The 26448-nt window shown below is 40.7% G+C and overlaps 1 protein-coding gene across 1 annotated transcript in view; it reads right to left on the bottom strand.

Moving 5' to 3' along the window:
• The window catches only part of heatr6 (HEAT repeat containing 6), a 74330-nt gene that overhangs the window by 8351 nt on the left and 39531 nt on the right, over positions 1–26448 (bottom strand). Inside the window, exons 8-19 of the mRNA XM_072242993.1 lie at positions 24920–25215; positions 23908–24085; positions 20545–20751; positions 19286–19385; positions 15367–15728; positions 10735–10857; positions 8615–8701; positions 8121–8255; positions 6085–6207; positions 4237–4361; positions 2939–3035; positions 741–945 (exon numbers count right to left, since the gene is read on the bottom strand). Coding sequence (XP_072099094.1) covers positions 741–945; positions 2939–3035; positions 4237–4361; positions 6085–6207; positions 8121–8255; positions 8615–8701; positions 10735–10857; positions 15367–15728; positions 19286–19385; positions 20545–20751; positions 23908–24085; positions 24920–25215 — 2038 coding nt within the window. The remainder of the gene's footprint in view (positions 1–740; positions 946–2938; positions 3036–4236; positions 4362–6084; positions 6208–8120; positions 8256–8614; positions 8702–10734; positions 10858–15366; positions 15729–19285; positions 19386–20544; positions 20752–23907; positions 24086–24919; positions 25216–26448) is intronic.

Genomic DNA, 26448 nt, shown 5'->3' with positions numbered 1-26448 from the left:
ATGCAAAAGATCCTGTAGCATAATTTTGAAGAAAAGCAGGGGGTTTGTTAAAGATGTTCTGGCCAATATTTATCTCTCAATCAATGTAATTGAAACAGATTAACTGATCAACATTGCACTGCCATTTGTGAGAGGTTCAATGCGAAAATTGGCTCCTGCATTGTCTACAATTAACTAGCCCAGCCTTCAAAAGTACTTCATTGGCTATAAAGCAATTCAGGATGTCATATAAGGGATGTAGAAGGTATTAAAACACTCAAGCCTTTCTGGCACTGCAAACAGAAAACACATACACAGGTGCCTCTCTTCATACTGTGAATTCAAGACCACTATATGGAAAAGATCACTTGGATTCCCAGTCAATTGTTATGAGGCTGGATGCAATTTCTGACAGGATGGTGCAAGCAGACAATTATAAATTTATAAAAAGAAAACTTGTGTAAATTCTTATAAGGTTAAAAAATGTACAATTTATTCATAAATGAGACTAGTCACATCTCTTTTTCAAAATAGTTTGCACACTCACAATGGGCTGAATAGCTTCATTCTGTGCTATATGAAGCTATTTATTATGCGACAGTACCATTTGCTCCACAGGGCACCATTGACATTTACTCTTCCTGCAAGTAGCAAACCAAAGACTGACAGGGAAGCCCACTGAAAATCACATCAAACACTTCACAACTATAAAGTTTTAGAAGAGGTGGAGAGCTCCAAAGGTCAGCAAATGAAATACATACCGAGTGGAATAGCTGGGTTTTTGAACATATTTCCCAGTGCATAGCATGCATTCCATCGCACCTTCATGGTTGCCTCACTCTGAACAGTGCGGATTAAGGCTTGAATTGATTCTTCGATGCCTGGCTTGAACTGGGCCTTGGAAATGTGGTGGGGTTGCAGGAAGTGCAGCAGGTTTCCCAGAGCCCTCACTGCATTGCTCTTTACCTGATCATAAAAACAGAATGATGTTCAGTATGAAGGAAGATCCGATTTTTCTTTAAACATTTCAAAATTCTCAATGTCATTTCACATACATTGCACTTCAGTAATAATCTGAATACAAGAGATTCTGTGGGTGCTGGAAATCCAGAGTAACACACACAAAATGTTGGAGGAACTCAGTAGGTTAGGCAGCATCTATGGAGAGGGATAAGCAGACATTTTGGGCTGAAACTCTTTATCTGGGAATCAACTTTAGATTTATTTCATCTTTCCATAAATAGTTTCAGTTTTCATAAAATATGAATATATAGCAGGGCTATGAGGATAAGAAAAATTCGGAAGGAACAATCTGCTAGAGTAAATTATGGTACTCAAGTACCACAATTTCAACATTTTAAAGTCATTTGAACAGGTACATGTTGGGAAAGGTTTAAAAGGATATGGGACAAACACAGGCAAATGGGACTAGGTCAGTTAGGTGAGCTTGTCAGCATAGATGAGATGGGCTGAAGGGCCTATTTTCTGTGTAGTATAGTTCTAAGACAACCAGCATTACCAAATCAAATCAAAACCAGGCATGGAGCAATACAGTACTTCCAGTCTTGTGCTTATGCTTAAAGAAGGGAGAACCTGAGCAAAATGATTCATAGAGAAAATACATGGATAGAAAGCTTCAAGTTCAGTTTACTGTCATTCAATTGTACACATGTATACTGCCGTGTATAACGTTCCTCCAGACCAAGGTGCAAAAGACTGCATATAGCTCACACATATAATACATAAATTAATATTACCATAAATTAACAAATAATAAGGTGCATATATGATACACATTAAAAAGTAAACAGTATAACGCTCCTGGCAGTTCATGTGATGAGACCTGGGTGGTGACAGAGAGTTCAGTAGTTTTACGGCCTCGGGAAAGAAGTTGTTTCCCACCCTAACAGTTCTTGTCCTAATGCTATGGAACTACCTGCCTGATGGTAGGGTGTCAAAGAGGTTGCTGGACTGATGGGAGGGATCATTGTCAACACTAAGGTCCCTGCGTAAGCAGTGGTCCTGAGAAATATCTCTAATGGGTGGAAGAGAGACCCCAATGATCTTTTCAGCAGTCCTCACAATCCGCGGTCAGATACCTTGCAATTCCAGAATCAATGATGCAGCTAGGCATGACACTCTCAATCATGCTCTTGTAAAAATGGGTTAAAATGCTGGGGGTGGGTGAGGGTGACCTCAATGTCCTCAGAAACTAGACACACTGCTGTGCTTTCTTGACCAAGAGATGATGTTTGGGGACCAGGTGAGATTGTCCACATAGTGGACAATCGCAGACAAAAGGGACCAGCTCAGATCGACATCTTGGTTAACATGGACAAAATGGGTAGAAGGGCCTGTTTTCATGCTGTATAACACTATGACTCTATTTTGATTTTATTACAATGGATTTTTTTTTAACTCATGCTTTAATACTTTGATAATTGATGCTGCCTGACCTGCTGAATGCTTCCAGTATTTTCTGTTTCATTTCCAATTTCCAGTGTTTGCAGATTTTCAATTTTCACTTACTATGATAAATCTTGTTTCTGAAAAGGCACTAAATCCCTTTAAGGATGCACTCTGTAATGATCTATCTGTTCAGACAGATTAGCCAGGATATCTAGTAAATATGTAACATGCTCCACGATTTGGAGCTAAAATGGGAAATTATATAACAGTTTCAGATTATTTTGCATCAGTAACAATAAGAATGACATCAATTGTTTAATCTCTGAGTACACTGATAAATCAATGTTAATAGACCACTGGCAGATTGCCCGTGGCATTGATCATTATCAGCTGGTGGCTGTACAATTTCATAATAACAGAGATGCTTTTAAGACTGCAAAATGCGAAGTGAAAATTACAGTAAATGCATACCATACACAAGATTATTACTGAGAGAGTCACACAGACAGACAAAAAGCAAACACCACTGGAATAAAATGTTACTGTGAACCTTGTCTTTATCATGGGATGCATGAGTTGCCGATTTCAACATCTTAAGAAGCAGAACATCTGAGAGTTCCTCTTGAAAATCTAGACCCATGGACTCCCTGAGAAAGAACAAAATGACATAAGGAAATAAACCTGGGGACATTACCCAGAAAAACATTCACAAGATAAAGTCTTATGGAAGCTATATGACCCATGAACTACTTGGTTTTCCATTTGTACTTTAATTTTTCTTTAGGCAAGCAAACATCTTCATTATACAAACGTTTGTATATCATTGGCAGAATCATAGAATACAGCACAGAAACAGGCCCTTTGGCCCACTGACAAACAAACGCCCATCTACACTTATCGGGTTTCAATCTTTGCGCTTCGGACTTAACTAAATGTAATTTTGAGGACTTGAGAAAATCCACAAGCAAGGTAATGACAGGCCACTAGACCGTAAGACATCAGGGCAGAATTAGGCCTTCCGCCCATTGAATCTGCTCCGTTATTCGATAATGGCTGATTTATTATCCCTCTCAACCCCATTCTCCTCTCCTCACCCATAACCTTTGAAGCCCTTATTAATAAAGAACCTACCAACCTCTACTTTAAATATATCCAATAACTTTGCCTCAAAAGCCATCTTGTAGCAATGAATTCTGCATATCTGGCTAAAGAAATTCTTCCTCAGCTGGATCACAGACTCTTCACAACCACTCTATCTAGACCTCCCAGGGCCTGTTATTAAAATTAAAAGATGTTGCCCTCCCATCTCCGGTTCTCCATTCTCATTTGAAATCAGTGCTCATTATTGACAATAAATGGCAGTGTGACATGTAATTTATGCCATGAATAAATATATAAAAATAGTCACAATGGACCCTCCACTGTTCACCTGCTGGTATGAGTGTAGAACATCTAACGTTCTTGGCTGGTGAACAGCGGACATTCCAGAGCAATTATTTTTATTTATTCATTCATTAAACTTCACACTTACTGACTATCATTAATTGCCACTGAACGGTTGAGGCAGTTAAAAACTAAACATGTTGGCAGTCTGAATTTGTGATACGTCTTCCATTCAACTTCCCTTCTTGAGCACGTGACCTAGCTTCCACCTTCATGCATTGCTCAGCAAACTCACAATACAGGGCATTGCTGGTGCACACCCACTTCAGTAGCATGGTAACAATTGCCAGCCTCGCACAATGACAGCAAACCGCATTCTGGCAGGGCTCAATTTCCATCTATCATTAATTCACGCAAGCTTTGTACATTGAAGGAATGCATGTAGGGGAAACAATGGATACATACATGTTGGCGATCAAGGTGTCAGTGAGATTAGCCAGCGACCACGCTGCCTTAGTACGAACATTTAAGGACTTGTCATCCAAGGATGTCAAAATGGCATTTGCAGTGTCAGCAACAAACATCACGTCCTGTTTCATGGAGAAAGTTAAAATTTAGTTTTGATAATGAAAATAAGGTATTAGTTTCTTTCACTTACACCTTTAATGAACTGAACTTAAAGAATGAAAGTCAATCCACAGCTGATGGGTCATATTGTGTCCAATCAGTTGCATTTATCCCCACAATTTTCCAATAGCTCTGTTTAACATTTATGACTCTAGGAATAAATCAGCTTAAGGATCTGGAGTTTTTAATCCAGATATTCCGTAAAGTAGAGCAGAGCATAGGTGGTGACTAACGTCTCAAGATTTAGAAACCTTGGTATAATGTAAAAGGGCCGATGCTAAGTACAATCAGACCTTCAGCTCAGTCCATCAGTGCTACGTGGATAGGTGGAATGAGAAGCTTGATGTGTCGGCAGACCTTCATCTCAGCTCTGATATCCACATCTCAATGCAGAGGAACAGAGGTCTTGAGGCCAGCTGAGCCATGAAGACGTTACCCAGCCAAAGGGAATTCTATTCAGTCCAAAGGTGCCTTGTCAGCATTAGCATGGTGCAGCATAGGGAAGCTCCAGATATTCTGCTCTACTTTCAAAACACAGTGATGACCTTTTAGCTTTCAATGGCATTGAACAGAACACCCCTGTTCCAGAGTGCTGCTTGCAGGATCATGCTGTGTGCAAATTCACTGCCACATTTACTACAGTACAAGAAGATTAAATTACATTAGATGTGAAGGGTTTTGTGACAACTTAAGCTGCAAACAATAGAGTATAACTAGAATCCTTTTTGCTCCATTAACTCACATCCATTATGACATGGGTTGTGTTATTAACAATGCATTAGAAACAAGAAAGATAGGAAATGGTATTTGTATTTTCACAGGGTGAGTTTTTGGTCTTTATTATATCTATTCTAAAGCGTAGTAGCGTATGTATCATACAGCAACACAGTTTATTACTCACTGTATAAAAATTCACAGAAACGTCAAAGAGAAATGTGCCACAAGGAATATGCATTGAAACACATCATTATGCAATATTTAGAGCTGATTATCCTCAGTTATCCTCAGACTAGCAGTTATTTTATGCAGAATTCTTATCACATTCCTACACCTCTTCTTTTAACGATGTGCACTGTAATTTTTTCATTTTCAGTCTCTGACCCAGATTCTGGGCGTTTCCCTTCCCCTTTCCCAGTAGGAAAGGGTACTGTTAGGATGAACTAGGCTACTATTAGGATGAATTGGGTGTTACACTAGCATAGCAGTTAGCATGACGCTATATAACTCCAACATCCTCTGTAAGAATGTTAGTATGTTCTTCCCATGTGTACAAGGGCTTCCTCTGGGTGCTCTGGCTCCCTCCCACCAGTTGTAAGATGTACCAGTTGGTAAGTTAAATGGTCATTGTAAATTGTCCTGTGATTAGGCTACGGTTAAATCAGTGGGTTGCTGGGGCATGTGGCTCAGTGGGCCTGTAGGGCCTGTTCCACACTGTATCTCAAAATAAATATGTTAATTAGTCAATAAATTACCTTTATTTACAACATCTACAGCGTTACTTCTCATGTCTCATGGATTCACATGAAATAGCAACTATCAGGAAATATACTTGTTTCTACAGCAATCAGTGCTCTTAATCACCCAGCGTACCACCCTGCAACATGCTGTAGAAAGAGGAACACTCAACAATTAATGAACATTCTCAATTCTACAGGATTAGCTGTACAACAGAGGTGATTCACTGACCTGTCGGAGCGAGGGGAAGAGGATGTAAACACCCAATGCTCGCACAGCAGCTGCCTTGACCAAGGGATGTTCACTGTGATTCAGTCCAAGCAGCAGAGTGATGCATAAGATCTGCTTTTCATTCTAACAAAGCAATTTAATTAGAGAAAAAGTTGAAACTTGGAGTTTAGCAATATGCTCCATTATGTAGACCTGCTGGTTTGGAAGTCCAACAACAATCAGTAATCACCAGGATTAATTTTCTCACGTTTCAACTTTATAACATTTTTCCCTTGAAGATACTGGACCATGAATCACAGAGTCATAGTATACCAACAAGTAGGCACCCTACCTTATTAACTCTTCCCCCAGTAGCTGGTCCACAGCCTTCTACACCTAAGCAATTCAAGTGCTCATTCAAACACTTCTTATACGCTGTCAGTGAGTCCATTTCAACCACTCTATCAAGCAGCACATTTCAGGTACCTGCCACTCTCTGGGTGAAGAACATCTACCTTGCATTCGATTTAAATCTCTTCCCCCTTATCTTAGACCTGTGCCCTCTACCTTTATCTACCTCTGACTTGGGGAAAGGTTTCCTGCAATCTACCCCATCTACACCCTTATAATTTTAATTACCTGAATGATGTCCAGTCCTAACCTTCTCTGCTCCAGAGAGGTCTGATCTACCCTCTCCAGTCTCTGCTCATAACTGAACTGTTCCATCCCAGGAAACATCCTGGTGAATTTTCAAAGTTCGAAGTATATTTATTAACTAAGAATATATGTCGCCAACTAAAACTGGAGATCTATTTTCTTGCGCGTATTCACAGTAAATACAAGAAACATAATAGTAACACTGCCCCCAATAGGACAGACAACCTATGTGCTAAAGACAACTGACTGTGCAAATACAAAAAGGAAAAAAGAAATACTAATTAAAAATAATAAATAAATAAGCAATAAATTTGAGAACCTGAGATGACAAGTCCTTGAAAGTGAGTTCATAGGCTGTGGGAACAGTTCAGTGTTGGGTTCAAAAGCCTGATGGTTGAGAATTAAAACTATTCCTGAACCTGGTGGTGTGCTCTTGAGACTGCTGCTGGGCTTTTTTTCTGCTGCCTTTCCTGAAAAGGGAGGCCAAGTCTGTTTTCCTCCAGTGATATGGTATCGCATCCACATTTAGCGAAGATTTAAGAGATTCCAGCAATCTCTTCCCTTGCCTCTTGTAGCAGCCTGGGATAAATTCCATCCATTGCTGAAAATGTATCCACCTGCTAAGGAAAAGAAAACCTCCTCTTTGACCCCCTTCCCTTGTCAACTCAGTCTCAACCTTTCCAAACCTCACTAGCATGTCCTATGCTTTGGTAGAGTAGCTACTGAACTCCTTGTTAAATGGTCATCCTACAGCAGGGTATCTCAACGAAAGGCAAAGAAGTGAAGGAAACCTGCACTTCCCTGTAAAAGTCACTAAAGAACAACCAGGAATACACATTCCATATTTCCTCTTATTAGTCCACAGGTATATTGACCAGCTTCACTGTTTCTAACACTGCATTGCAAATTTGGACAGCAAAACAGACAGGAATAAAATTGCTAAATCCATGAAATTTGCTGTAAAGGTACTGTAAGTGCAATACTATGTATTCACTTCGGTTTACTGCCAAAGTGGCCTTGTTGTTTTCCTTGTATGGAATTTGCTGATCTTGGGGTTATCTAAGGATGTAATCATAATCCCTCCTTTTCCTTTACCCTACAAGTCTCTCTCTCCTACATTGCAGACAGGATAGTGACTTAATGGCTAACATCCTTCCCTCAAGCAACAACATCAAAAGAAAACAGTTCATTCGTTTCTTTTTCTTTGTGGAGTTGTTTCTGGTGTACAATAGCAAGTGTGTTAATCTATTTAACAATCATCATGAAACCAAATAACATTTTGAAGAATCTGTCAACACATTAAAATAAAACAAACAGAATGTTAAGAAGGAAGCACAGCAAAACTTTACCACAGAATAAAAGAATGCCAAAATACGGCAAGGTTTATTAACCATTCTTACAGGCAGACTGCTAAAAGCTTCTGGTAAAATTGAGGAAATTGCATCACAGGTGCTGGTCTGAAGTGTGGAATGCTCATCATTTTGTAATGCCCTTGGCAAAGGACCACTCAACATCCTGGACCAAAAGGTCACGACCTGCAATAAGAGAAATTATCTTAACATGGGTGACTAAATAGAGCCCGCAAGGAAGGGAAGTCTACAGATTCACCGTAGCATTTGCTGTACAGGAGGCTTGGAGTTTCATAGACCCCCTGGGAGAGAAGCGAGTCTGGGAGAGAAGTGAGTCCCATTGGGGTGGATGCTAGAAGATGTAATATTAGGAAAGAAGCATTCAGATTTCTGAACAGTTAACATCTCTATTAAATAGCAAATTATTGAGGTGAAATCGTGCCTTGTGGCAACAACATTTGAGGAAGGGTAAATTATATTAATCATGACATGAGCTAACTTGTACCTGACAGTAACAGACAACTGAGAGATAAATAACAACGTACCTGGGTGACTGGTACTCTCTGATCATGGGGTGTGGGCGAGTCTGGTTTATGTTGCTGGACAACCCCTGAACCGATCTCCTCCACCAGCTGAAATGATACAAGATATTCTTCAAAAACTATAAAAGCAATCAGCGTAATGATTCTTTGAAGCTCTTCTTAAAATGCATGTCCTGAGAAAGACAGGATCAGAGAGAAACTAATGATGTCTAACATTGAAGAACTGATGCATTATGTCCTTTAAATCTGGCCTGTTGATTTTCTTGGCAGTCCAAGAATATTGATTCTCATAGTGGGGTACAATTTCAATGGGCAGTGAACATCAACAGAGAGTGTAGGCAAAATTTGAGAGGGATGACTCTAATGCCAACCTCATCAGAGCACTCACCACAATGATCACAGCGTAGCTTTTGCATGGTAATCAGAAGTAAACTCTTCTGGGTCGATTTCCTCTCTCCTCATTCAGCACATTAAATCTCAATTCTTGTTCAACTCATGACCAGCAGCTGACTTTGGATCTCTCTGCCAGTCCAATTTTAGTCAGGTCCTACCGCAAGGTCAAGTTTCAGCCTGTTGATGTTTGAGCCACAATCTCACTGGGTGATGGAAAAGAACTAAGAATCTAAATGGTCATACCATCCATCTGCAAATGATTCTATCTACAACAAACTCCTCCTAGTCTGTATTATCCCACATTACTGCAAGATTACACCAGTGTGTCTCAGCACAGAGAAGTAGCTGATATGGAGTGAAAGGAATATGGGATGAAAGTAGTCTGTTCTCTGTAAGGGTCTGTAAGCAACAGGAGCACTGGAATCCAGGCTAGGTTGGGGGCTGCCTTCCCCCCCCCCCCCCACCGCCACATCGCTGCTGCTCTCCAGTGTTCGCTCCCTGGAAGACAGGCTGGATTGCCTATGGCTGACCCAGCGCGAGACTAGTTGATTTGCCTTCTTCTGCGGCTGAAACAGCACGAGATGAGGGACTGCTGCGTGCTTGTTCTTGTAGAAACATGGCTCCAGGGCAGAATTCCGTGCATCATCAATCTTCAGACCATACCACTCAGGGACTTGTGCTAATATTATTTTTTGTGACTGTATGTGCTATCATAACTGTACCGCGCCCGCAGGAATGCTGTTTCGTTTAGTTACATACATGTGGATGGGTGAATGACAATTAAACTTGAACATGCAATGAGTGTTTAGCTCACTCAATAATTTCCAAGTGAGCAAGAGCATTCCTAAAGGTCTTCAGCAAATATGACACTCTCATTAAAAGATTCTACTGCCCTCCCATCGTATTGTGTACAAAGCTAGGCAGGGAGCTAAACAACTTCCCAAAAATCACCCAAGATGGAAACTTTCTTCAGGGTTTTTAAAAGAGAAAACTGCAGAAAGTTAAGTAAAAACACATATTAGATTCAATACAGAATCGTCACACACCTGAATATACCAATACTATCAACTATTTTCACAATCAGCATTAAACAAGAGAATACACATATGCAACATTCTATAGCTATGCCGTAGACTAGAGTGAAATCATGGCACAATGACAGCAGGATAGCGATGAACGATAAACATAATACTTCCTTCAAAGTATATCTACTAAATGTTCACCAGTATTAACTCACGGATATTGCTGTTTTAAGAGCAATTAAAGAGTGGATGAAGATGAATGTGATTCGACTGTGTTTGCTCCAAGTTGAAATCCAAATTAACCCGCGCAGGAAATAATGTAAAAAAAACCTATGAATAAGAAATGATGTCTGTACAAAACGAACTGCATACAAAATGAACAGCACCTCTACAGGCAGAACTAAGATGTCTGGTGTTTGAAAAACAAAAGGGTGCGAGACAGCTGGTCCATCAATACACGATTCTAATGCCTGGTATCAATAAGAAATTGGTGCTAAGTTCACATGGGGTTTTCCCTGTGAAAACTCAGTGAAAAGCAAAGGGTGATCTTGCAAACATTCTTCTTTTTTAGTTGTTTTGAGTTACAGCAAAAATTGCAGAGATTTGCTCAAAAATTCTATGCATTCGATTCACTAGCCTTATCACCGCATCAAAAGATAGTCAAATAATAAAATATTTCAAAGGTAAAATTAGCCTTAGTGACCTTACCCGAGCACCATGCAATTGAATAGATGGATCTTGTTCTTCCATGCTTTTGCAAGCAACTTCTCCTAGCTCCATCAAGCTCGCCTGGGCCATTCTGAAATATCCTTTGACAAGCAGAGCCAATACCTGCAAGCCAACAAAACATATCCTTTTCATATTTTCATCTAATGAGATCTCAGGCAGATTGAGTGACATTGCAGAATCAACAAAGACTGTTACCCACTTGTCACTTCTGTTCTGTAAAGGTTCTGAATTATTTCTTTTCCTCTTTAGCTATAAGACCAAATGTCAAAAGATGCATCTTTAAAAGTAATGTATATGACAGAAATACACTCAGTAGCCACTTTATTAGGTACATCTGTACACAGGCTTGTTAACGCAAGCATCTGATCAGCCAATCATGTGGCAGCAACTCAATGCATAAAAGCATGCAGACATAGTCAAGAGTCATTCGGGGAAGAAATGTGATCTAAATGACTTTGTTATGGAATAGCTGTTGGTGCCAGACGGGGTGGTTTGAGTATCTGAGAAACTGCTGATCTCCTGGGGTTTTCACACATGACAGTCTCGAGAGTTCACAGTGCAAAAGCTCTATGGCAAAAATACCTTGTTAATGAGAAAAATCAGAGAATGGCCAGACTGGCTCAGCTGACAGGAAAGCTAGGTAACTCAAGTAACCATCAGCGGTGTGCAGAAGAGCATCTCAGAACGCACAACACATTGAAACTTGAAGTGGATGGGCTACAGCAGCAGAAGATCACACCGAGTTCCACACCTGTACCTAATAAAGTGGCCACTGTGGGTATATTTTCAAGTATGCACCAAACTAATAAAGCACCTTCATTCAATACCATAAAGTATACTTCTTTTTTAAATCTAAGTTAAATAAAAAGAAATCACAAGTTGGGAAGGTAATACAATTCACACCCCATGACCATACCCTGTGAATAACAAACAACACTTGCTGTGTACTGCATGCCACTGTCCAATAGGACAAAGACCAATAAATTATAACTGGAAAATGTCAGCCACAAGCTCATCATTGGCACCTTCGTCACAGCAACACTGCTAAGATCCTCATTCTCAGTGTAAAAAAGTTCAAAAAATCCTGTGAGAGTGTTACAGAGCCATCTCAGGACTCTGGTTAAATAAGGCAACATGAAATCTTTTGAGAAGTCAAATATGGGAAACTACACCAGCGAGGACTTAAAACACGAGAAAGTAGGAACAGATCGTCAAACCTGTCCCACATTCAATATAATCAGGGCTGATCTACGCTGGCCTCACATCCTCTTCTATGCCAGTTGCCCCTCACCCGCAGTCCCTATATCTTTCAAATACAGTGGATTCCAGTTATTTAGGACATATTGGGATCAATACATTTTGGTCAAATTAGCTGAAGTTTCATGGAAATAGTTAAAAATGTATAAAAATGATAAACTACTATTTAACTGAGTAACAAACTGTGTACTTAAATGAATTCCAGAACAAATTAAAACACTACCAATACCATACAGTACCAAAAATTGTGTATTAGTTCCTAATAGTTATCAATGGAGGAATTCATACACTGCCATGTTTTTTTATGATTGACTGTAGTTGAATAAAGGGGTGTATGGGATGTCCAGTGAAGGGGCAGCTCATTCACCTTTGGTCCTCATCTACACTTGGGTCTCACCTGGGAATCCAAGTAGCTGTTTGCATGTAACAGTGGTCACACCCCAGTATACTGCTTTGATAGAGGGGCTAAATCATGCGAGGGTAACCGGCGGGCCTCATATCCCAGTGAGACAGGGGTATGCCTGGCCTAGCATGCAAAGTCAGCTCCCGGATGAGATGTACGGTGAAATCCGATGGCCAAGAAAGTGGTTCAGCAATACTCTGTGAAGGGCAACGGGCGTCATGTGGCACAGAAGAAGTCATGGTTATCCACTGCAACCAATGAAGACCCCAGTTGTGACAACTACTTGTACCACTGGAACTGGACTTCAGAGATCGAGAGAGTGAAACTGCCCTAATGCAACAGCTTTTCCACTTTAAAAACTCTCCAGCATAGGTTCCTTGTCATCATCGAATAAGATAAGACAAACACCAAATAAATAAAATCAGCAGAGACACCTAGTGCAGATATTGGACTGCCTTCATACAATGCCTTAGACAATTACATCCTCCAAATCTTCATTTTCATAGTAACATTCAAAATGATAGTCAATACCTTCAAAATCTTCGCAGTTCCTAACTTGTTGAAGTAGTGAAATAGTTCCATTTACACCCCTGGCCATTTCTGACATAAGACCATAAGAAAAAGGAGCAGAATTAGACCATTTGGCCCATCGAGTCTACTCTGCTATTTCATCATGGCTGATCCATTTCCCTCTCAGCCCCAGTCTCCTGCCTTCTCCCCGTATCGATTAATGCCCTGACTAATCAATAACCTATCAACTCTGTCATAAATAAACCCAATGACTTAGCCTCCAAAGTCACCTGTGGCAACAAATTCCATAGATTCACCACTCTTCGGTTGGAGAAATTCCTCTTCATCTCCATTCTAAATGGACATCCCTCTGACCTGAGGCTGTATCCTTTGGTCCTAAACTCCCCCACCATAAGAGACATCCTCTCCACGTCCACTCAACTTTCCTCACCACTAACTCAAACTGCAAATTAATCTTTATGAAATCCTGCATGAGGACTCACAAATTCTTTTGCACCTCAGATTTTTTAAATTTTCACTCCATTTAGAAAGCAGTCTATGCTTTTATTTCTCCCGAAGTGCATGACCATATGCTTCCCAACACTGTATTCCATCTGCCACTTCTTTTCCCATTCCCCCAATCTGTCTAAGTCCTTCTGTAGCCTCTCTGCTTCCTCAGAACTATCTGCCTATCCTTTTGCCAATCAACTGTCCAGCTCTTGGCTCCATCCCTCTCCCTCCTGTCTTATCCTATCATTTCGGATCTCCCCCTCCCCCTCTCAAATCTCTTACTAGCTCTTCTTTCAGTTAGTCCCGATGAAGGATCTCGGCCTGAAACGTCGACTGTACCTCTTCCTAGAGATGCTGCCTGGCCTGCTGCGTTCACCAGCAACTTTTATGTGTGTTGCCTATCCACCTATTTTCATATCATCCATAAATGTGGCCGCAAAGCCATCAATTCTATCATCCAAATCAATAACCTATAACATAGAAAGAAGTGGTCCCAACATAACCCCCTGTGGAACACCACTAGTCATCAGCAGCCAGCCAGAAAAGGTTCCCTGTATTCCCACTCCTTGCTCCCTGCCAATCAGCCAATGTTATATCCATGTTAGCACCTTTCCTGTAATACCATGGGCTCTTAACATATTAAGATTCGCCTTTGTCTATCTTGCTTGTTGTTTCTTCAAAAATTCCAACAGATTTGTTAGGCAAGATTTTCCCTTAAAAGAAACAATGTTGACGTTAGCTTCACACACAAATGCTGAAGGGTCTCAGCTCGAAACGTCCACTGTACTCTTTTCCATAGATTCTGCCTGGCCTGCAGAGTTCCTCCAGCATTTTGTGTGAGTTGCTCAGATTTTCAGCATCTGCAGATTTTCTCTTGTTCATGCTGACTTTAGCCTATTTTATCACGCGCCTCCAAGTAACCCGAAACCACATCCTCAACAATCAACTCCAACAGCTTCTGAATGCTTGGAACCACAGTGAGCAAGACAATTCTGAATTGAGTTACTGCTTACTTCTTGCCAACTATTAGTGACAAAAAGCTCCACTTTTTGAATATAGGCCCATGCAAATGACGCAATTTAAAAAGTGTTTGATCCAAGCACAGTGGAATGTCACAATGTATGCTACTCAAGCTAGTTAGAAACCATTCGACAGCAGTCTCCTGTCCCAATTAAGCAGCATAGGGTCCCAAATAAGCAAAGTGTATCCCTAAACACGAGGAATTCTGCAGATGCTGGAAATTCAAGCAACACACATCAAAGTTGCTGGTGAACGCAGCAGGCCAGGCAGCATGTCTAGGAAGTGGTACAGTCGACGTTTCAGGCCGAGACCCTTCGTCAGCGTCCTGACGGAGGGTCTTGGCCCAAAACGTCGACTGTACCTCTTCCTAGACATGCTGCCTGGCCTGCTGCATTCACCAGCAACTTTGATGTGTGTTGAAAGTGTATCCCGACTATTTTCTCGATTAGTTTTAAGAGTTGTCCCAAATAAGTGGCCATCCTGATTAACCAATGGCCCAATTAACCAGAATCCAATGTATTTACCTATCATCACCTTAAAGATATCAACTACTTTAGGAGACAGAGAATTCCAGAAGTTCATTACTCTCTAAGGGAAGAAATTAATGCATACCTCACTTTTAATAGATTGTCCCCTATCTTAGAGCTTTGTTGCCTTGTGTAAAACTCCCCCACTGATAAAAACATCTCAACATCTACTTTGTAATCCCCTTAGAATCTCATATCTTTGGATAAGGTCACTGCTCATTTCCAGGGGAAAATTTCCAGGGCTGTCCTTACCACGTTGAGGAAGCCAGAAAGAATATGGCAAGGGAAAATAGAAGAGTGAATAAAAGATTTAATACAGAAAGAGGTTAGGATTAAAACTAAAATGCAGCTCTCTGAACAATGCATCAAGTGTTAGGGTCTCACCTGTAGTGCCTCTACTCGAACAGGGGAAGCTTCATACAAGCTACTTCCTGCGCCTGAGCCCGTGTCACTGTCAGAGTATGACTCCTGCTTCGGCATGGTAATGATGGAAATGCATAACTGGGTCAGCCAGCAGAGCTCCAGCTGTGGGCTTTCCGGAATCTGCTCTTCTCTTTCACGGTTTGCAACCAGCTGGTGTTTTCTCCAGGACTCGGCATCACTGAGGCGATGGGGTGTCGCTGAGCCGCTGCTCGAGAGGCCTAACGAGCTAGGCTGCTGCAACAGCAGCTGCACCTCAGGGAGAGGAGCCTGAACAGACAGGATAGCCCCAAGCAAAGTCAGGCTGCACACACGCACATTGACATCTAAAGTTGCAGGAGGAAAAAAAAAGTACAATAATCCTTCTGGTTAAAAGCATGGACAGTGATCAACTTTTCTGAACTAGTATCAGAATCACATTCAGAATCTGACTACACAATTGAAAGTGCCCTATTTACAATGGTTAACATGGTAGCTCTAGATCTATGATTGTTCAGTTCAAATGATAACTTCATCTGCAGGCTCAATACACAGTAATTCCACACAAACATCAGCTATGTAGTTCCAGTTCTGTAACTTAAACAACATTGGGTAGTGCCAGGTCTCTGGCGGTTCAATCTAATACTAACCAGAATTAAATCATCTTGTAAAGATTAACTTTGTTTTTCATATGTACGTTGAAACAGAAGTAAAATGAATCATTTGCATCAATGACCAATACAGTCCGAGGAAGTGCTGGGGGCAGCCCACAAGCGTCGTCACGCTTCCAGTGCCAACTTAGAATGCCCATAACTTACTAACACGCAAGTCTTTGGAACACGGAGGGAAATTGGAGCACCTGGAGGAAACTTGCACAGTCACGGGGAGAACATAGAAACCCCATACGTACAGTGGTACTAGAAAGTTTGTGAACCCTGCAGAATTTTCTCTATTTCTGCATAAATATGACCTAAAATGTGATCAGATCTTCACACAAGTCCCAAAACTAGATAAAGAGAACCCAATTAAATAAATAACACAAAAACATTATACTTGTTCATTTAATTATTGAGAAAAATTATCCAATATTACATGTATTTGTTGGAAAAAATATGTGAATCTCTGGGATAATGCCTTCTACAAAACCATTTGGAGCCAGGTGTTCCAATCAATGATATGAGATTGGAGGTGTGGGTTGTAGAGGAGCCCTGCTCTATAAAAAAAAGACACACAAAGTCAGGTTACTGACAGAGCCTGCTGTTCTTAAGAAAGATCTGTTTACGTACACCATGCCTCAATCAAAACAACTTTCAGAGGACCTTAGAAGAACTGTAGAGATGCATAAAGCTCGAAAAGGCTACAAGAACATTTCTAAAGACCTGAGTGTTCATCAGTCCACAGTAAGAGAAATTATCTACAAATGGAGGAAACTCAGTAGTGTTGCTACTCTCCCTAGGAGTGGGTGTTCTGCAAAGATCACACCAAGAGCACAACGTGCAATGCTGAAGGAGGTGAAAAACAACCCAAGGGTAACAGCAAAAGACCTGCAGAAATCTCTAGACATCCCTTGCTAAAGTCTCTGTTTATGTGTCCACTGTAAGAAAATCAATGAACAAGAATGGACGGAGGAAACCACAGTTCTCCAAAAAAAAAAAGAAACACTGCTGCACGTCTCAAGTTTGCAAAAGACCACCTGGATGTTCTACGCCTCTGCTACAATGTTCTGTGGACAGATGAAACAAAAGTTGAACTTTTTGGCAGAAATGCGCATTGCTACGTTTGGAGGAAAAAGGGCACTGCGCACCAACACATAAACCTCATCCCAACTGAGAAGCATGGTGGAAGGAGCATCATGGTTTGGGGCTGCTTTGCTGCCTCAGGGCCTGGACAGCTTGCAATCGTCGAGGGAACAATAAATTCAAAATTGTATCAAGACACTTCATAGGACAGGGGTCCCCAACCTTTTTTGCACCACGGACCAGTTTAAAATTGACAATATTCTTGTGGACCAGCCGATGGAGGCGGGGTGGGGCTGCTGGTGTTCAAGTTCAACAGTGCGTAACAGGGAATGAGGAAAGGTGCAGCTGACTCATATAGTTTCATTTTACCAAATCACCACAGCCCAGTAGCACATGCTTTCTGGCCCAGTACCAGTCCGCAGAAGGGTGGTTGGGAGCCACTGTTATAGGAGAATGCCAAGGTAGCAGTCCATCACCTGAAGCCTAATAGAAGTTGGATAGTGCAACAGACAATGATCCGAAAGACAAGAGTAAATCAACAACAGAATGGAATTCATGTTTTGGAAAGGCTGAGTCAAAATACCGACCTTAATCCTATAAAATGTAGTGGAAGGCCCTGAAACAAGCAGCTCATGCAAGGAAGCCCACCAAAATTCCCAGAGCTGAAGCAGTTTTACAAGGAAAAATGGCCTAAAATTCCTTCAAGCCGATGTGCAGTACTGATCAACAGCTACCGTAAACATTTGGTTAAAGTTATTGCTGTACAAGGGGGGAGGGATGTCACACCAGTTTCTAAAAGCAAAGGTTCACATACTTTATCCAATAATTACATGTAACATTGGATCATTTTTCTCAATAATTAAATGAACGCGTATAATTTTTTGTGCTTTTTATTTAAATAGAGAAGAAATAGAGAAGATTCGACAGGGTTCACAAACTTTCTAGCACCACTGTATAGTGGCAGAAATTGAACTCCAATCACTAGTGTTGTAAAGCTTTATGCTAACCACTATACTACCTTGCAATCCTTCTGTGCAACGGATCTTTGGACCTTTAATTCATGTAGGAAAAATGCAGAGGGAATGGACCCAAACAATAGCAAGATATGTGACCTATAGAAATGACCTTCTAGTTTGTTTTGAGATACAAGCACCTAAGCATCTAATATGATGGCAGGTCACACACCCTCATAGTACAGAGGCAGTAGTGACAGAACAGGAGAAATCTATTACTCTTGCCTTAAGTCAGGCATTTGGTGCTTTATCTTTAAAAACAGAGTGCACTTCCCAAAACTGAATTGCCCTAAATACCACTTCTTAAAAGTTACAATAAAGGATAGAGAGGAAACTAAGTAATTAAAACATATTATCTCCAGTTCTACCAGTCAGTTAAGCGATGAACTACACAAGCTTGGGATCTGATCTCTTGCCCACATTCTCAGCCAGAGAAAGATGCAGGTATTAAGAAAATGAAAATTATACAAAAAATATAACAACAGCAGGAAGTGCATTTTGTAGTCAAATGGGCTGGGGAGGTGTCCAGAATCATCAAAAGATTCAGGAAGGAGAGCTTTGTGGAACTGGTACAGAGGAAGAATTGAGACCTGGGTCATATAAACCATAGAATGGCTGGGCAGGCTTCAAAGGCCAGGTGGTTTACACCTGATCCCACTTTCAGGTGTGTTTTCTTGTATGTTAGCCAGTACTGGTTTCTATCACTGTTGTGACTGTGTCAGGACAATCAGAAAACTGTGAGACAACCAGAGACCAAAAGAAAAACTCAACTCATTGCTTTTGGCTACCACAAAAATTATTCATTCATGACTGGGTAATTGGGGAATAAAAATACATAAACCAAAGCTCCTAACGTAATTCTGTACCTTATTTTCCAGCTCTCTCATTTTCTGCCTTTCCTTCCTGACCTAGCTTTTATTTTCTAACCATGTAAAAGGTCCAAATTTCCTTCCCTCTGTATTACAATAATGACAATACTCATTAACTGGCCGTGACGTGCTTTCTGACAGCCAGAAGTCAAAGAAAAATAAAATACTCTTACTATCCTGCCTCAGTCCATCATCCCTACTTTACTCAAAAGCCTGTGCTTCAGGATCCATCAACAAAAGTAGAGGTCGCCTTACATATTTGAAAATAAACAGAAGCACAAACCTCGAAAGCAGTTGTAAGGTTTAATGTGATTCCAAACACGAGTAAGAAGTCCTGGTTTGAGGCGATTGTAGGGCACATTAGTCACCAAATTGGCAAGACACTGTTCCAAGAAAAAAAGAAAAATACAAGATCAAAATACTAAACTTATAAGACACCACCCCAACTTTTAAAAAGTCTTAAAAAATAGTACTCCTCAGTACAGCACTCTCATTATCACACCATAATGTAGAGTATGCTGCGACATCCTGGAGTTAGAATTGAAACAGATGTTTGCTTAACTGAATCGACACTTATTCACCAAAAGGACACAAGGAGAGTATTAAACAACCGATTCTGCAGATACTGGAAAACCTGAGCAACATATACAAAATGCTGGAGGAATTCAGCAAGTCAGGCAACGTCTATGGAGAGAAATAAGCAGTGGACATTTCCTGCCAAGACCCTTCACCAGGACAGATACATGATAAAGGGTCTCGGCCCGAAGTGACGACTCTTTATTCCTCTCTATAGATGCTGCCTGACCTGTTGAGTTCCTCCGGTATTTTGTGCATGTTACTTTGAATTTCCAGCATATGCAGAATCTCTTGTGTTTAAGAACAAAAGCAAAACGGTTAAACTTGAATACATTAAATAGTGTTATTAGAGAAGTTCAGCTCATTTAGCATATTTAAGTTTAGGAATTTTATTCATCACTCCATTCTTGTCTTTTACTTGAACTCGTTGAATCATCATCATTATGTACCGTGTCATATGACGTGGACAATCATGGTTTTTCCAAGACTACGTTTGATCTTGGCAAATTTTTCAATAGAAGTGGTTTACCATTGCCTTCTTCTGGGCAATATCTTTATAAGATATAATGTCAACAAGATATTTGCTTAGAAAGAACTGAAATGATTCAAACTACTGGCAGGTGATAGGTGGTTGGGTGGGTGAAGTAAGAAGCTGGGAGGCGATAGATGGAACAGGTGAAGGGCTGAAGAAGATGAAATCTGACAGGAGAGGATAATGGACCATGGAAGAAAGGGGAGAGGCACCAGAGTGAGCTGACTGGCAGATGAGGAGAAGAGAAGGGATGAAAGGTGAACCAAAATGTGGAATGGAATTTCCCTTCATTGATACTGCCTGACCTAATGATTTCCTCCAGCATTGTGTGTATGTTGCTCAATTTTTCCAGAATCTGCAGTATCTCTTGCGTCTCTGTAGAATCAACTAATCAATAAACACATTAAGATGCAGTAGGAGTACATACGGTTTACCTTGATTATCTGTGTGAGTGTCTGTGGCGAGGATTCTGCCACTAAGGCAAGCAACAGACATCTGTGAAGCTCCCGGATGCTGGAAGCCAGGGTGACAGAGAAAGGTATGAAGGCTCTGCGATGGTCATTGGTATCTTCCGCAACAGACAGAAAGTGCTTTGATCCTTCCAAGATGGCTGATAAGACTTGCAGGGCACCAGCACGGACCTAATCGATATAAATTGGTAAATTGGTTTATGATCGTCACACGTACAGAGGTACAGTGAAAAACTTGTCTTGCCCATAAGATCAACTCATTGCAATGGTGAATTGAGATAGTACAAGGTAAAACAATAACAGAGTGCAAAATAATTATTCCTAGGATTTTAATTTAAATAGCAGAACAACTCCAATTGAAGTAATGAGTGGATCTGCAAAGAGCAGCTTGTAACCGAGTAGCCACACTCCATTTACTGAAATATTGAACTTCAGTAACTCATTCTTCTACTTTGTTCTTTAGTCATCAAGCTTTTGTCCACAAGTGAAAGAGAATTGTAATCCGTATCTTCAGAGGCCACATATTGCACTTATCTATTACTCTGCATGGATCTCAAATTGCTGATAATAAACATTAATTCTACAACTAATTGATTTCAAATTTCCAGACCTACAAAACTCAGAAAAGGCCAAATCAACCTGTGCTGTCTGCCCAGTGAGGGCCTGGTTATCTGGGATCAAAGAGCACAAACTAAAATCCAGATTTGCAGATTAATGATTAATTTGTATCATACAAGCTAGAATTTCACTATCCCCTGGCTAAAAAAATGCCTCCTCATCTCTGCTCTAAAGGGACATGCTTCTATTCTGAGGCTGTGCCCACTGGTCCTAATCTCTCCCATTACAGGTGTCCCCCACTTTTCGAACATTCACTTTACGAAACCGCACTGTTACGAAAGACCTACATTAGTTACCTGTTTTCGTTAACAGAAGGTGTTTTCACTGTTACGAAAAAAGGCAGCGCGTGAAAAAAATCAGCACGCAATAAAAATCAGCGCGCACCCCGAGCAGCCGCTCACCCCGGGATTCGAAATTGCATTCAGGACGACATTGCATAAACACATGCCTGTGAGCAGCCGTTAGCAAGATGAGTTCTAAGGTACTGGAAAAGCCTGAAAGAGCTCATAAGGGTGTTACACTTAGCGTAAAACTAGACATAATTAAGCGTTTCAATCGTGGTGAACCAAGCAAGGACAAAGTGAGTTTGGCTTGTGGAAGTTGACGAAGATGATGTTGAAGAAATTTTGGCATCCCATGACCAAGAACTGATAGATGAAGAGCTGATGCAATTGGAAGAGGAAAGGATAACAATCAAAACCGAATGCAGTAGCGAACGGACTGAAAGTGACTGCGTGAGATTTTCGCTGCAATGATAAAGTATGACTTTAATTTTGAAAGGGTACATAGGTTTAGGGCATATTTGCAGGATGGTTTGAGTGCTTACAAAGAACTGTATGATAGAAAAATGCACGAGGCTAAGCAGTCAAGCACATCAGCCACAGCAGACGACAAACCTCGACCTTCAACATCGAGGTGGGCAGTCATAGGAGAAGATAAGCTGCCTGCCCTAATGGAAACAGACGACGACGATGAGATGACACCCCAGTGTCCCACCACCCCAACCCCCAGTCCGCGGACAGATACCGATTCATGGAGAATGCAGCGGTAGCCGGGAAGCACCCAGCACATCTTTAAGAAAAAAGCTGAAATAAACAAGCTAATTAATTAGGTGCCGCCCCGCACGTAATTGTCGGCCCAGATCAGAGGCGATACAATCCGCAATCGCCTCTGATCGGGGCCGACATTTACGTGCCAGGCAGCACCTAATTAATTAACTTGTTTATATCAGCTTTTTTCTTAAAGATGTGCTGTGTGCCTCCCGGCTACCGCTGGACCGCTGCATGCTTTGCGGATCGGTATCGGTTCGCTGCCCGGAGGGTGGGGGCCACTGCACCACCCCAACCTCCAAAGACTGAGCCTAACACACAATCATCAGTGTGCTCGGTGTCTTCCCGATTCCCATAAGTGATACTACACTGTACATACATTATTTCTACTTTATATAGGCTGTGTATTTTTACGTGTTATTTGGTATGATTTGGCAGCTTCAAAGTTTAAAGGTTACTGGAGGGAGTGTTTTTGCCAACTGCGCTTGCGTGAGATTTTCTGCCGAGAGCGCTTGCGCCATGTTTTTGCCGATGGCGCTTGCGTGAGTTTTTCGCTAAATGATTGTGGAAAAGTATTTCTACTTTATATAGGCTGTGTATTTATCATATCGTTCCTGCTTTTACTATATGTTACTGTTATTTTAGGTTTTATGTGTTATTTGACATGATTTGCTAGGCTATTTTTGGGTCTGTGAATGTTCACAAAATTTTCCCATATAAATAAATGGTAATTGCTTCTTCGCCTTACGACATTCTGGCTTACGAACCGTTTCATAGGAACGCTCTACCTTTGGATGGCGGGGGAAACCTGTATAGGAAACACCTTCTCCACATCCACTCTATCTAGGCCTTCCAATATTCAATAGATCTCAATGAGATCTCTTCCCTCATTCTTCTAAACTCCAGTATGTACAGGGTCAGAGGATTCAAGCACTCCTCACGTGTTAACCCTTTCATTCCCCGGATGTGTTAACCCTTTCATGTTTAACTCATGTGTTAACCCTTTCATTCATGGATCCTCTCCAACGCCAGCACATCTTTTCTTAGATAAGGGGCCCAAGACTGCTCAGTACATGAGGGGTAATTCCTATCAGCAAATTAACCAATCAAACAAAGTATTTTTAAGATGTGGGAAGAAAGTGGAGTACTCATGAGAAATCCAACACAGTGACAGGGAGAACATGCGAACTTCTTTCAGCCAACACCTGAGCTCAGGATTGAATCCAAGACTCTGGTACTACAAGGCAGTTGCTCTACAAGCTGAACAACTGTGTCATCCTCATTATTCCTTGATGCCTTATGAACTAATTTAATCTAAAACTAGATTCAAATTACAAGATGTAACGGCAGTACAAAAATTAAGGAAGTAAATTCTACAACAAATCAAATAGGTGTGTAATGGACAGACAAGTGTTTAAAAATTAATAGCAGTTTTACAGTGTTAACAACAGTTACATCGTAGTTACAGGACATAGTCTCCCTTACAGATAGGGGATTCATTTCTAGGCAACTAGATGCATTTGAATTATATTTTATTATTTACTTATGTTTTGTGCTGTGTGTGACAGATGTTTTGTGGGTGCACTGTGGTCCACAGAAACGTTACTTTGTTTGTTTGTATACATGTACAGTCAGGTAACAAAGCCGAACTACTCCTTACCTTTGGTGATGGATCTTTTAACGCAATGGTCATCAAGGATACAGCCTGTGGGCTTCCAATACCAGGAGCATCTGAAATAAATGATGACCAGTAGCCATAAAGAACCTTCTTCTCTATTGACTTTATAGTTGAAAGGAAGCAGGATAAAGCTCCCTGGCGGACTTTTCCCTGAAGTGACCTATAAAGCCAAAAGAACAGTTCTGAGACCGGTTATTTTCTCTTTCCTTCTATTATTTCATCTTATACTTTCTCATCAGCTGAAGGTGCTGACCAGTGAAAGGCTCCATGGAGCACATATTGGGAATACAAGCACAAGGCACACACTAAACTAAGAGATCTGTTTTCAGCAGGTAAAGCTACCTGTCGGGAATGTAAAGGTGTTAATTGGTCACAGATCTAACCACTAATCTTCACCATGTCAGCAACTATTATGAGTAAAGCTATGAATAGTGTGGCCAATAACTAGCGTTATTTGAGCTAAGTTTCCAAGTTGTGCATTTGCTTTTATGAGGACATGGCATACCATTGTTTTATACACTTTTAATTTCCCATTATTCTTAATCCCAGCAATGTGATATACATTTTTTACATAATTGACATTTGGCTTATTTATGTATACAACCACATTCAAAGATTATGTTTCTCCTAGCTGAGGAATCTTGGACAAGGGACACATTTAGCGAATAGGGGTTGACCATTTAAGACTGAAGAGAAATTTCTTCACTCAGTGGTGGGGAACCTTAAGAATTCTTCATCACGGTTGAATGTGAAAGCTCAGTTCATGTTCAAAGGCTTTCAACTACGGATTTCTGGTCAGTATAGCAATCAAAGGATATAGAGATCGTAATGGAAAAAGGTATTGAGATACAAAATAAGCCATGATCTTGACAAATGGCACAGCATACCTGAGGGAAAGGTGGACTACTCCTGTTCCTATTTGTTACATTCCTAAAAACAAAGGAGGATGCACAATATATAAATACTTAATATTTTAAAATCAGAAAATACTTACCGCAGTTTGCTCTGGATTCCACCCTCAGTATCCGAATACTCAGAGTCAGAACTATTTATTTTTTTCCAGGTGGGGTAGAAGGAATTTGAAGCATCTTTTCCATCCAAGGATAGTACTATCCTATCAGAGAAGTTCTCTGGTCCATGAAGGAGGTTAAAAGTCATGTTTCCTCCTCTTTGCCTCCCATTCTCTGGTTGACAGAGTAGCTCTGGCTGTGATATGTCACTGTGGAGGTCTTCCTTTTGATCTTCTGAATGTTCCTTCTTGTTTTTGGATCGAGATTTCTTTTTTTTATGCTTGTCAAGAATAAAGAAATACATAAGAATGTATTCTCAAACAAAAAAGGGGAATCAGTTTCTACTTCTGATGGACCTCACTTTCTTTAGATGAGAGATCTGATTAGGAACTGTGTTTAAGATGGAATAGAAAACTTATTTATCTTGCACTCATACTAGTATTCCTTGGTTTTACAGAACTCTGAATGGCTATTCTTCCTTTAGGACAATGAATGTAAGACATGTAGAACTGTGAGATTTTAGCTAGACCCGAACTGTGACTGAGTAAACCATGTAGTTCTACTCATTCTAATCCCAGCCTTTCCAAAGGCAAGTTCTAACATCCTTGTGTTGAGTCAACAGAAATCCGGGATCCAATAGGCACATGCTAACTCACTTATCACCATCCTTGAGCAGAAAACCTCAGCTCCAATTTCTTGCACTCAGGTTTACCTTTTAGTGTATAACATAACTACCTGTCTGTAAAAATGTCCTAATTTCATCAATACTCACCCCATTAAACTTCTAACAGGCGACTTCAGTACCAGCCACAATGGCTGCTAGTGCAGTCACACTTAGCTTATCAGAAATTTAAATTGCTGAAGGTGAAAAATCAAAGATGACAGCTTATAGCTCTTTCACCTATTTGTACAATGAAAATCTGATGGATGGGGTAAGTAAATGAAACCCAGCTTCATTCTGTTTGCAAGAAACTAAAGGCAGTCTCCTACTGGAATAAAGTAAGAAAAGTAGACAGCTCTGATACTTGAGCCATTCGCTGCTCATCTGTACTTCATCCTACAATGAGGAGAGAGAAGACTCCTTAGTCCCTCTGAACACATCCTTCAGGAATACCAACTCTATTGCCATATTATAACAACATTCAACAGCGTCTTTAAGGAATTCAACCAAGATCTTTTCATATTATATGCCAATAATTTGAATGACCAATTTGTAGACAATACAATGACAGGTGAAGGTGTAGATAAGGTTGAGGAAGCACAGAGTCTGATGAAGGACTTGGACAGACTGGGGGAATGGGCAAAGAAATTGCAGATGGAATATAGTGTAGGGAAATGTATAGTCATGCACTTTGGTAGAAGAAATAAAGGTGTAGACTATTTTCTGAATGAGGAGAAAATCCAAAAATCAGAGGTACAGAGGCACTTGGGAATTCTTGTTCAAAATTCTCTGAAGATTAACTTTCAGGTTGAGTCAATGGTAAGGAAGGCAAATGCAATGTTAGTATTCATT

The sequence above is a fragment of the Mobula birostris genome, chromosome 25 (genome assembly GCF_030028105.1).
Source record: "Mobula birostris isolate sMobBir1 chromosome 25, sMobBir1.hap1, whole genome shotgun sequence".
NCBI classification, from domain to species: domain Eukaryota; kingdom Metazoa; phylum Chordata; class Chondrichthyes; order Myliobatiformes; family Myliobatidae; genus Mobula; species Mobula birostris.
Note: the sequence above shows the minus strand (reverse complement) of the source record. Positions and strands in the feature narration are given on the sequence as shown.